The sequence below is a fragment of the Lagenorhynchus albirostris genome, chromosome 7 (assembly GCF_949774975.1).
Source record: "Lagenorhynchus albirostris chromosome 7, mLagAlb1.1, whole genome shotgun sequence".
Classification (NCBI taxonomy): domain Eukaryota; kingdom Metazoa; phylum Chordata; class Mammalia; order Artiodactyla; family Delphinidae; genus Lagenorhynchus; species Lagenorhynchus albirostris.
In genome coordinates, this window is record NC_083101.1 from 10,372,751 (window position 1) to 10,385,969 (window position 13,219).

At 38.7% G+C, this 13,219-nt stretch overlaps 1 protein-coding gene across 3 annotated transcripts in view; it reads right to left on the bottom strand.

Moving 5' to 3' along the window:
• GAPVD1 (GTPase activating protein and VPS9 domains 1) overlaps positions 1 to 13,219 on the bottom strand; it is a 69,422-nt gene that overhangs the window by 40,257 nt on the left and 15,946 nt on the right. For all 3 annotated transcript variants that reach the window (XR_009541493.1, XM_060154362.1, XM_060154361.1), the window contains exons 2-4: positions 3,484 to 3,701; positions 1,844 to 2,687; positions 234 to 320 (exon numbers count right to left, since the gene is read on the bottom strand). Coding sequence is in view for 2 of the 3 variants with exons in the window: in XM_060154362.1 (XP_060010345.1) it covers positions 234 to 320; positions 1,844 to 2,687; positions 3,484 to 3,668 (1,116 nt within the window). In the remaining variant the exon portion in view is untranslated. The remainder of the gene's footprint in view (positions 1 to 233; positions 321 to 1,843; positions 2,688 to 3,483; positions 3,702 to 13,219) is intronic.

Here is a 13,219-nt window from a genome sequence, read left to right on the forward strand (position 1 = left end):
TGTTAGTTTCTGCTGTACAGCAAAGTGAATCTGCTATACAGATGACATCTTCCTTTAAATGCTGCTGATCCAACACTGTATCCTCTATAGCCAAACCAAGGGTAATTGAAAAGAATATTTAGTTTACACATCACCTAGGGACAAGATTTAATAAGGAGAATAGTTAGGTTCACTAATACTTCAGCAGAACCTTCTATAAACAGTACTTCACACGACATAGTATTCACTCTTACTTTGTCAAATTTTCCAAGGCTGCTCTTTGCCCGGGGATCTCCCTCTTCAGAGCCAGTCATTGCTAATTGCTGCAAAAGACGGCCAACCTGCAACCCAGAGCAGAGGTGGGAAGACATAGGCTGTAGACACTTACACAGTCCTCACTGTGAAAGCACTTCCATTCCATTCTATAAATCTATTTCATAAGAATATTAACACACTAAATGGGTAGCTAATAAGAACCTGCTGTATAAAAAAAAATTAAATTAAATTAAAAAAAAAAGAATATTCACACCACCTGACCAGGCATACAAAACAGGATCCCAAATAAAATGTGCATCTTGTCTATGTCAGTTTTTACTATATTTTATTACATTTAGACTGAGTTATAAAGAATAAGTAGAAAATTTTGCTTTGTCTTTAATTCATATTATTACAACATTAGGAAATGAAGGTACACACCTTTGTTTCTGCTGCTGTACTTTTCATGTGTTTAGAAATTTAATTAATTTGTAAAAGCTGACTCAAACTATCTCAAGTTGTTAAGTACTTTTCCCTATAGTTCATAAAGTACTCAAGGTAAATTTTTTTTCTAGACTTAAAAGCAAAGAATTCCTTCAGAACATAAGCTGTTTTGAAAGTAAATATTAATTCCCAGAGCCAGTTCCTTACTGCCAAAAGTGAACTGTTAATCCACTCTCTCTAAAGACACTTTGCTGAAAGTTATTATCATACAGCATCATCTTCATACCTAGGACAATCCCCCTTTCACTCATTTTGAAAAGATGTGATTCAACCTCCAATGGAATGACAAAAATAAAACTATAACAACATTATCATAAGAATAAATTTAGTGTTTCAGAGATGATAAAAAAATTTTATTTCAGGGATGTCTATATAGTTAATTTCTAAACACCCCAATATGACAGAACTGATCATGAAAAAAAGCTTATCATTAAAAAAAAAAAAGTCATCCAAAGACAAGACATATTCTATTCCAAATAAACTCTGTCTCTTCCTCACAGTATTTCTTGGGATAAGATATAATTAAAAGAATCCCTTAAGAAATAATAACATGATTTCAGTAGTTCAGATGATTAGGGGAAAAAGCACTAACATAGATCCAAAAATCCTCTTTCTGAAACTTTTAGTTCCAGAGGAGTTTCAGATTTCAAAATTTGGAGATTTTAGAAAGGTTGGTTACTGCATACATGTAACATGTCTAGTACTTAGGCTGGCTTCCTATAATCAGATATATTAACATTCCTTCAGCAAAACATGAATATTCATGAACATGAAATGGAATAACTAACAATTATAAATAGCCTCATATTAGTTCAGGTTAGGTTTTGTTACCAAGTGAAGTATAAAAGACACTCAATTTTCAATCATTCTGGAGTTTGAAATCATGGGAAAGGGGTAAGGGCTTGTTCTAGATAATCAAATTCAACTATGCATTCAAGTGTATGAGGACTCCATTTAAAAACCAACACAATGTAAGAAGCAAATATTTAGGACAGTTTGGGGAAAAGGAATGGTAAGAATATATGAATAATGTCATCATATTTTCTGTTCCCACTCCCACTGCCCAATCGACTGACTTTAAACTGAATGCCTAGCAAAAGCATACCTGCATCAGATTAAATCTTGCCACCTCATTAATTGGAGCATCAGAAATTATTCCATACTGTTCTGGATTGACAACCGCAGGACAAATGAAGCAGGCCAACAGGAGGTCAGTACACATTGCTCTGACCTCCCCAACTTCCAGTCTATCTACACAGGAGAGAGTTTTGTACATCTGTGACACAATCCATCTCAAACTATGTGGAAAGCAGTATGTGTTCTGTTTGAGATAACCAATAAATTTGTTCACCAAAGCCACTAGTTTGGCCTCGTTCGAATCCACCATCTCTTGAACCTTTTGCCTGAATCTATCTGAGCCTTTCTCTCCAAAGAGTTTTTCCTGTTGAGACGGGGAGAACCTCTCAATTAGCTTGTTTGGGTCTGTTTCCAGGTGATCCTCATCTTCAACAAGCAGCTGCATGATTGGCTCATGTAAAGTTGCTGTGAGGAAAAGTTTGGCAGAAAACAGTCCTTCAGAAAAAAGTTTAAATAAGATGCTGAAGGCACAAGTTCCTCTCCTCAAAAGTCGCCTGGGGTTGTCACTTTCTTTAAGTTCAAATTCAATCAAGTATCTCAACACCTGAAGGAGGTAGCTTTCATCTTCTTGCATAATGCAGTTGCCATAGAGAGAGGTAAAAACTGTGTAAATAACACTTTGTGTGTTCTCCTGATTAAGTTTCTCTCCGGCAACCAAAGAGGAGGCAATAAGACGAGGATTTTCCCTCAATCGACTTAAGAATTCTCCATAAGCAGTCTCCTGAAATCCCAACTGCTTATACCCATCAACAAACTGTGTATCTTCCAAAATCTTGGCATGTTGGCAACATTCAGCAGGGGAAGCTTCAGCACTAAAAAACAAGCAAAGAAGCAAAATAATAAAGTCAACAACAATAATAATATACTATACTAAAACATGGAAATGTGAGTTGATGATAGTCATGGCAATGAGATCACTCAGAATTGCTAAAATCTTTTAGACCACCAGCATCTAAATGTGTAAAGAAAGTCATAACCAAAAAGTAGGACAAATTCTTCATATTAAGTCAGGTTCAATGAAAAGTGTTGAGAAATAACCATTATTCTGACTTGTATCATTGAAGATCAGTCCTGCCTCTTTTTGAACTTCATATACATGGACTCATACAGTATGTACTCTTCTATGTCTGACTTCTTTTCTTGACAGTATACCACAGCACCACTATTTCTAGACTTAAAAACTGCTTCTTGGAACAACAGAACAATCAGGTATTAACACAGTGAAAAATGAGGTTTCTAAAACTGAAAAGTAGATATACGATAGCAAAACATGCAAATGTATATATTAAATAATATTAGGAGAAAAGCAGACACAAGATAATTTACTCTCTACAATAATAAAATTTTATATAATGCCAAGATACAAAATTAACTGGTAGGGTATAAAATATTAATGCTTAAGTTATAATCCTCTACAACTGTGCTTAGGTTAATAGGTTAATTAAGCAAAATAAGCAAAGACTCACCATTGAGATGCTGATTTAAAATATCTTAAACCATGCACTTTGTTGGAAATAGATTTGTTTATTTGCAGTTAGCAATTATTAAATGCTATAAGCAGAATTATGGTGGTTTGTAACAATTAAGACCTCAAAACCTTTTCTTTACCTGGTTATAATAAGCCGATCCAAATTAATTCTCTGCTGCTTAGCGATCCATGCTGTGCGATACAACTTTTCAGCTGTCTTAAGTACATCTGCATTGAGCCTCTGAATGAGTTGTTTCTCAGAGTTTACATATAAGCGTTCCTGCTTGAGGTGATGGGCCAGAGTATGAATATCTAGCTTCACCATCTTCAAATGTGGAGAAGGTACAAAGGCTGATCACTAAGAGTAAAAAGAAAAAATTTTTATGTCACTTAAATTGTTTTCCAAAAACCAAACAGGGTAGGAGAACACATTAAATATTAGGCTACATTTAGTATCATGGTTAGCTCTAGTTTTAAAATAATCTATCTCTCTATATATTTTACAACAGAATCATTATAGGTTCAGTACAGAAAAACTGGTAAATACAGATAAGCAAAAAAAAAAAAAAAAAAAAAGGAAGAAAAAGAGAAAAGCTCTTAATAAGGCCAGTGCTCAGAGGCAGCCACTGTAAATACCTTGCATGTATCCTTCAAGTCCCGTGTCTACAAAAACAGAAACACAGATCAATGGAACAAGATAGAAAGCCCAGAGATAAACCCACGCACCTATGGTCAACTAATCTATGACAAAGGAGGCAAAGATATACAATGGAGAAAAGACAGTCTCTTCGATAAGTGGTGCTGGGAAAACTGGACAGCTACATGTAAAAGAATGAAATTAGAACACTCCCTAATACCATACACAAAAATAAACTCAAAATGGATTCGAGACCTAAATGTAAGACTGGATACTATAAAACTCTTAGAGGAAAACACAGGAAGAACACTCTTTGACATAAATCACAGCAAGATCTTTTTTGATCCACCTGCTAGAGTAATGGAAATAAAAACAAAAATAAACAAATGGGACCTAATGAAATTTCAAAGCTTTTGCACAGCAAAGGAAACCGTAAACAAGACAAAAAGACAGCCCTCAGAATGGGAGAAAATATTTGCAAACGAATCAACGGACAAAGGATTAATCTCCAAAATATACAACGAGCTCAGGCAGCTCAATATTAAAGAAACAAACAACCCAATCCAAAAATGGGCATAAGACCTAAATAGACATTTCTCCAAAGAAGACATACAGATGGCCAAGAAGCAATGAAAAGCTGCTCAACATCACTAATTATTAGAGAAATGCAAATCAAAACTACAATGAGGTATCACCTCGTACCAGTTAGAATGGGCATCATCAGAAAATCTACAAACAACAAATGCTGGAGAGGGTGTGGAGAAAAGGGAACCCTCTTGCACTGTTGGTGGGAATGTAAATTGATACAGCCACTATGGAGACCAGTATGGACATTCCTTAAAAAACTAAAAATAGAATTACCATATGATCCAGCAATCCCACTACTGTGCATATACCCAGAGAAAACCATAATTCAAAAAGACACATGCACCACAATGTTCACTGCAGCACTATTTACAACAGCCAGGTCATGGAAGCAACCTAAATGCCCATTGACAGACGAACGGATAAAGAAGTTGTGGTACATATATACAATGGAATATTACTCAGCCATAAAAAGGAACGAAATTGCGTCATTTGTTGAGACATGGATGGATCTAAAGACTGTCATACAGAGTGAAATAAGTCAGAAAGAGAAAAACAAATATCGTATATTAACGCATGTATGTGGAACCTAGAAAAATGGTACAGATGAATGTTTGCAGGGCAGAAGTTGAGACACAGATGTAGAGAACAAACGTGTGGATGCCAAGGGGGTAAAACCGCGGTGGGGTGGGGATGGTGGTGTGCTGAATTGGGCGATTGGGATTGACATGTATACACTGATGTGTATGAAATTGATGACTAATAAGAACCTGCAGTATAAAAAAAAATCAAACAAAAACTAATACTAACACTTCTTTGGGTTATTTGTATAGAAATATGTTAATATAAATGTTTCAGACATTACATGAAATTTCTAAAAATCTTACATGTTCTGGTATAATGTTATAAGTCATAATTCTAGTTATTACTTTAAAATGTATATCTCAGAAAAAACTAAATTTCCTTGTCAATTGCAAAAAAAAAAGAAAAAAAAGTCCCGTGTCTATTTATCAACACTGGACTTTCCTTGCCTGCTCTCTTTCACACTGCAATCAATCAACATAGCCTGTTGACTCTTTCTTCAAAACACATCTCACCACCTCCATCATCATCTCTCACCCAAAGGTCTCTAACCACCACTTCCTAACTGAACTCCTGCTTCATTTCTTGTACTACTGGAGTATCTACATAGCATAGAACATCCTTTAAATATAAGTCAGACCACTTCATTCCCCCACTAGAAGCTGTCCAAAGGCTTATTTTACACTTAGAATGAAATCTGAAAGTCCCACATGATCTAACACTGCTATTCCTCCAACCTCATCTCCTGCCATTCTAACTCCTGCTCACACAGCTCCAGACACGCTGGCCTCCTCTTGAACAGATCAAGCATGCCCCTTCCTCAAAGCCTCTGCATCTGATGAACCCTCTCCCTGGAAGGCTATTCCTCCAGATGGCTTTGCAAGGCTGGTGCCTTTAATTCATTCAGGTCTCTGCTCAAATGTCTATTTAGAAAGGCCTTCTGAGACAAATCATTCTAAAACAGAAAATATCACTTTCTATTCCCTCTTCTGGCCTTTTTTTTTTAAAAAAAGCACTTGCCCCAACCCAGCATGGGTTGTTGTTACATGCATGTTCATCATGCTTAGAGTATGGCTGCCCCACTGAAAGGCAAGGGCCGCCAAGGCCAAGATTTGTCTGTTTTGTCGACTTACTGCTGTAATTTCAGGGCTGAGGAGAGGGCTTGGTTCACAGCAGGAGTTGAATAAGTATTTGCCAAATGAATGAATGAAATCACACAATTCTTGTTTATCTAGTAGCTAAACAAACTGATAAAAATAGCACACATATTTTAAAGCATTATTATTTAAGCTATACCCTTGAAGCTAGAATGCCTGCCAGACCACAAACATTTTATCTCAGCAACAGAAGTGCTTGTGGGCCAAATAGCAGAATACAACATTGTGTCGAGGCAGCAGTCACTAAGTTAGAAAAATGCTTCTCATTAAGAATTAAACATTAGGGGTGGGGAAGGAAAGGACTGGGAGTTTGGGATTAGCAGATGCAAACTATTACATATAGGATGGATAAACAGGTCCTACTGTATAGCACAGGGAACTATATTCAATATCCTGTGATAAACCATAATGGAAAAGAATATGAAAAGGGATATATATATGTATAACTGAGTCACTTTGCTGTACAGCAGAAATTAAACACAACATTGTAAATCAACTATACTTCAATAAAAATTTTTTAAAAAGAATTAAACACGATTATATACTTAAAAACTGCTATGAGAGTAAAGCTTTAAGTGTTCTCACCATAGTAACAAGAAAATGGTAATTACATGAGGTGAAGGATGTGTTAACAAACCTTATTGTGGTAAACATTTTGCAATATATGTGTACCAAATCATTATTATATGACTTAAACTTACACAATGTTATATGTCAATTATAGTTCAATAAAGTTAGAAAAAAAGAAGTTGTCCCAGCCAATCGGATTCATAGTGGATTTATTTGGAATTGATAAAATACAATTTGTAGTGAATTCAGATTCTGAAAGAGGTGACAACCTAGCTCACAGAACTCTCAATATATTTACAGATCCAATGAAAATATGTTCATATATATGAAATAAATTTTTTTGGTGCTAAGACTAAAAGAAAGAGTTAAGCATATGGTAGCAGATGGAAATATATTTAAAGCCACCTTATTTAAAGAAATAGATTCAACAATTTTTAATTAAGTTTGATTACAGAAATTATTTTAATGAACTACTGATGACTAGAAAAGTTTCAGATATTATCATCTAACTTGAATTTAACTGCTTTAAAAACTTTCTTGTACCTTATCAATTCCCTAGCAAACTATACAAAGCTATTATTCCAAGTCTCCTGTATTAAAACCCTCAGAGTGCTTTCCTCTCAAAAGGTTTAAATATGTCTACTTCACCAAGATGATTCACTATTAACTCACAAAAGCATCCGAGTACATTCAAAAAAATTGGTGCCATACATACATATATAATCTCACTAACTCAGCCGAAAGAAAACACATGACTTTGCAGACTTTCATGAGGGAATTCTAACATCCTCTAGGGGGCTCTAAATCCACAGACTAAGAACAGAATCACTGAACAAATGGTTGTAACTATGAGAAATATTATAGTTAATGAAAATAGTACTGAAATGGGCTCTTAAAGATCTGTATGCTTTGGGGACTTCCCTGGTGGTCCAGTGCAGGGCGTGCAGGTTCGATCCCTGGTCAGGGAGCTAAGATCTCATGCCTCACAGCCAAAACCCCAAAACATAAAACAGAAGCAATACTGTAACAAATTCAATAAAGACTTTAAAAATGGTCCACATCAAAAAATCTTTTAAAAAAAGATCTGGGGGCTTCCCTGGTGGCGCAGTGGTTGAGAGTCCGCCTGCCGATGCAGGGGACACGGGTTCGTGCCCCGGACCGGGAAGATCCCACATGCCGCGGAGCGGCTGGGCCCGTGAGCCATGGCCGCTGAGCCTGTGCGTTCGGAGCCTGTGCTCCGCAACGGGAGAGGCCACAACAGTGAGAGGCCCGCGTACCCGGAAAAAAAAAAAAAAAAAAGATCTGTATGCTTCATTAATTAGTTCTGTTACCTTGGGGATATAATGCATATTCTGCGAACCTCAGGGGTTTTTTCATCCATATAATGTGGACACAGTATCTACATTTATTTTGTGCCTGGCATGAGCAACATATTAGGTACTAGGGATACAAAAAAAGGATAAAATCTAGTATGTGTTCTCAAGGACTTCCTAATCTAATAAAACGAGTTAGACACACAAGCAAATGGCTTCCCCAAAATGTTATGGGTATAATGCTATGGCTGAATGAAGGCTGTACAACGTAGAATACAGACAAAAGAGAAGGAATGACTGAGGAGTTAGGTACCTGTGCCTAGTCTTAAAAGACAAGTATGGGGGTGGGGGATAAGTATTTGCCAGACATAAAGAGGATAATTGGTAGGGGTAGACGTCTAGATACGGGCAGCCAATCAAGCAAAGGCACAGAAGTGTGTGACTCAGTACATTCAGAGAACTACACATGGCTTGCTACAGTTTGGGGGCATGTGTTGTGTGTGTTAAGAGTGAGGCAGGGGGTAGGGGAGGAAATGTATAATGAGATAAGGCTACAGAGACCAAACGTACACAGAAGTCAGTGTTAAGAAACTGGGACTGGACTTCCCTGATGGCACAGCAGTTAAGAATCCGCCTGCCAATGCAGGGGACACAGGTTCGATCCCTGGTCCGGGAAGATCCCACACGCCATGGAGCAACTAAGCCCGTGCTCCACAACTACTGAGCCTGCGCTCTAGAGCCTGCCCACGAGCCACAACTACTGAAGCCCGCACGCCTAGAGCCCATGCTCTGCAACAAGCTACCGCATTGAGAAACCCGCGCACCACAACGAAGAGTAGCCCCCGCTCGCTGCAACTAGAGGAAGCCCGCGCAGAGCAATGAAGACCCAACGCAGCCAAAAATTAATTAATTAATTAAAAAAAAAACCAAACTGGGACTTTGCACTGTGGGAGACGGGAAAAGAGTTTAAATGGATTAACATGATTAAATTTACATTTGAGAACATAAACTTTGGCAGTAAAGAAAAAGATGAGGTGGTTTGGGTGGAACTAGATGAAGAAAGACTAAGAAATTGTTGATAGGCAAGAACCACTGGCATTTTTCACAGAACTAGAACAAAAAAATTCACAATTTGTATGGAAACACAAAAGACCCTGAATAGCCAAAGCAATCTGGAGAAAGAAAAACGGAGCTGGAGGAATCAGGCTCCCTGACTTCAGACTATTCTACAAAGCTACAATAATCAAGACAGTATGGTACTGGCACAAAAACAGAAATATAGATCAATGGAACAGGATAGAAAGCCCAGAGATAATCCCACGCACATATGGTCACTTTACCTTTGATAAAGGAGGCAAGAATATACAATGGAGAAAAGACAGCCTTTTCAATAAGTGGTGCTGCGAACACTGGACAGCTACATGTAAAAAAATGAAATTAGAACACTCCCTAATACCACACACAAAAATAAACTCAAAAGGGATTAAAGACCTAAATGGGGCTTCCCTGGTGGCGCAGTGGTTGAGAGTCCGCCTGCCGATGCAGGGGACACGGGTTCGTGCCCCGGACCGGGAAGATCCCACATGCCGCAGAGTGGCTGGGCCCGTGAGCCATGGCCGCTGAGCCTGCGCGTCCGGAGCCTGCGCGTCCGGAGCCTGTGCTCCGCAACGGGAGAGGCCGCAACAGTGAGAGGCCCGCGTACCACACACACACAGAAAAGACCTAAATGTAAGGCCACTATGAGTCTGTCATACAGAGTGAAGTAAGTCAGAAAGAGAAAAACAAATACCATATGCTAACACATATATATGGAATCTAAAAAGAAAAAAAGAAGGTCATGAAGAACCTAGGGGCAAGATGGGAATAAAGATGCAGATCTACTAGAGAATGGACTTGAGGACACAGGGAGGGGGAAGGGTAAGCTGGGACAAAGTGAGAGAGTGGCATGGACATATATACACTACCAAATGTAAAACAGATAGCTAGTGGGAAGCAGCCGCATAGCACAGGGAGATCAGCTTGGTGCTTTGTGACCGCCTGGAGGGGTGGGATAGGGAGGGTGGGAGGGAGGGAGACGCAAGAGGGAAGAAATATGGGGATATATGTATATGTATAACTGATTCACTTTGTTATAAAGCAGAAACTAACACACCATTGTAAAGCAATTATACTCCAATAAAGGTGTTAAAAACCAACAACAAACAAAAAAAGAAATGTTGCAGTGGCAATGGAAAGAACAGGACAAATCTGAGAGATACTGGAGATAGAAAATAGACTTGCTGACACCTACACTAGGGGAAGGCGAGGTAGAAGTTTCCAACTCTGGTGACAAGGGTTGGGGGTGGTGTTATTCACCACAATTTCGTATCATATGAGAAAACACTTTATAAACTGAAAATTGTGCCTGGTATGGTTCTAAGAACTTTACACACTTAATCTTCATAACATCCCTCTGAGACAGGTACTTTGCCACAAAAGAAACTGAGGCTCAGGGATATTACGTAACTTACATAAGGCCACAGGGGTGAGAGGTGATAGAGCCAGTACACTATTATTATAGCCCTGATCTCTATAAGAATGACTCAGAAATCGTGTGGTTACACAGGTGAATTATTTTTGAGAGATGCACATTCAAGTACATAGAAGTAAATTGTTAGGATGTCTGGAACTCACTTTTACATGGCTCAAAAAAACTAAAAGATTTTTTAAACGCAGCAAAATGTAAACCACTGTTGAATCTGGTCGGTGGGCATATGGTGATCATGGTGCCACCCTTCAACAGTTTCTGTAGGTTAGAATTTTTTCATTATAAAATGATAGAGGAAAATCCTTTAGAAATTCTCAAGCCGTATCCCTCTTGCTACCTTAATACAATTTAATTCAACAAATACGTTATTGACTTGTTGGAACCTAGCCAGGTCCCCTAATCTCAAGGAGTTCACAGTCTAATTACAACCAAAATGCTGTTCAAGATAGGATGCATAAAATGTTTCCAATGACATAGCAAAATATGAATCAATTTATGCAATTCAGAAATTAAAACCTTCAAATATAGCTTCACGTAAAAAAATTAACACATGAAAGCAACGCTCCACCTGATCTACATAAGAACTCACCTTCTAAACCCTTCAGTGGTCCCAAATGTCTTCAAAGACATTTTCATAAAGATATTTTACATAAGGGGACTTCCCTAGTGGTCCAGTGGGTAAGACTCTGCACTCTCATTGCAGGGGGCCTGGGTTTGATCCCTGGTGGGGGAACTAGATCCCGCATGCATGCCACAACTAAGAAGTCCAAATGCTGCAATGAAGATCCCATGTGCTACAACTGAGGCCCGGCACAGCCAAAATAAATAAATATTTTTTTAAAAGATATTTTAAATAAACCCAGAACACTAGATAACTTGCTAAATTTTCTTTCTTTAATCAAGTTCATCAGACTATATGACCTACTACCCACCCCTGTTGCCATCATATACTATAGTCTCTCTCCTTCCTTCAACACCCCCAAACTCCAATGATCATTTGACCCTACCAAGACTTTCAAGCCATTAGTCCTACCACCTTTTTTGCTAACCTTCACTCTCCTCCTGTCTCTGCTTCCCTCCTTACCCAGATAGCATAAACCCATGTTCAATCATTATGATCACTGGCTGAATGTACTCTCAATTTGCCCCCTCACTCGTCTAAACCTCAATCCCAGTTAAATCCAACGCGGGACTTCCCTGGCGATCCAGTGGTTCAGACTTTGCCTTCCAATGCAGGGGGTGTGGGTTCGATCCCTGGTCAGGGAACCTAAATCCCACAGGCGTCAGGGCCAAAGAACCAAAACATAAAACAGAAGCAATATTGTAACAAATTCAATAAAGACTTAAAAAAAAATGGCCCATATCCAAAAATCTTAAAGAAAAAAGAAAATGTGCTGCCTACTCCTAATTTATACCTGTGTATGAGAAAACCAACACACACAACCATGCTAAATATCACTTTAAACTCATGATCACAAACCCTATACGAGCCCTTACTGATGCATGATACGCACACTATTACTTCCCCCGTCCATCCATCACTCCCCCACTCTCCCAGGCAACTAATTCATACCACCATCTCTTCTCAAATCTCCAGCCTCTTCCCCTCTCCTTATTCTCAGCTCCTTGCTTCCTACTTCACTGAGGAAATTGAAGCATCAGAAGAGATTTTCCTCAGGCTCCCTGCTTCAGTCTTTGCTCTCAGCCTACTCTCAACACAGCAGCCAGAGTGAGCCTGTGAAATCCTAAGTCAAATCACATCACTCCTGTGCTCAAAATCCTCCAAAATCTTCTTTTCTTGGCTTTCCATGGTCTGCCTCCATCCCCCCCACCTGACCTCACCTCCTATTACCAGAAGACCATACAACTTACCATCCAAACTAGGACACTACTGGGAGTGAAAGTGGACACTATTAATAATTTCATTGAGACAAGAGACATAAACAAGGACATACGACCACTCTCTTACCAGATCCCTCATTCACTCTGCTCCAGCCATATTCTCCAACATGCCAGGTATACTTGCACCCTAGTACCCTTGTACTTGCTCACCACCCAGGTCTCTCACTTCCTTTGGGTCTTATCAAGAGTCATCTTCTTCAGTGAGGTCTTTCTTGGTCACCCTACCTAAAATTCCAACCCCTGCCCTGCCACACACACATACTACCTCTCCCTGCTTTAGTTTTTCTTGTTAGCACTAGTCGTATTATACATTTCACTTATTTATCTTGTGTACTGTCCATCTCCCCAAGAAAATGTAAACTCCCTAAGAAGAGGGATATTTGCCTAATTTCTTCCCTGCTCTATTCACACTGACTAGAATAGAACCCGTCACATCATGAGCATTCAGTAGTACACATTTGCTGAATAAATATATGAATGAAAAAGAGGTATTTCAATAACCTATTCACGTTAGAAACATCATAAGCAGAGGTAGAAATAACACAGGAGGAACAGAGGTGTAGTCTTTGATGGACAGGAAAAGAAGAGGTAAACACTATGAAA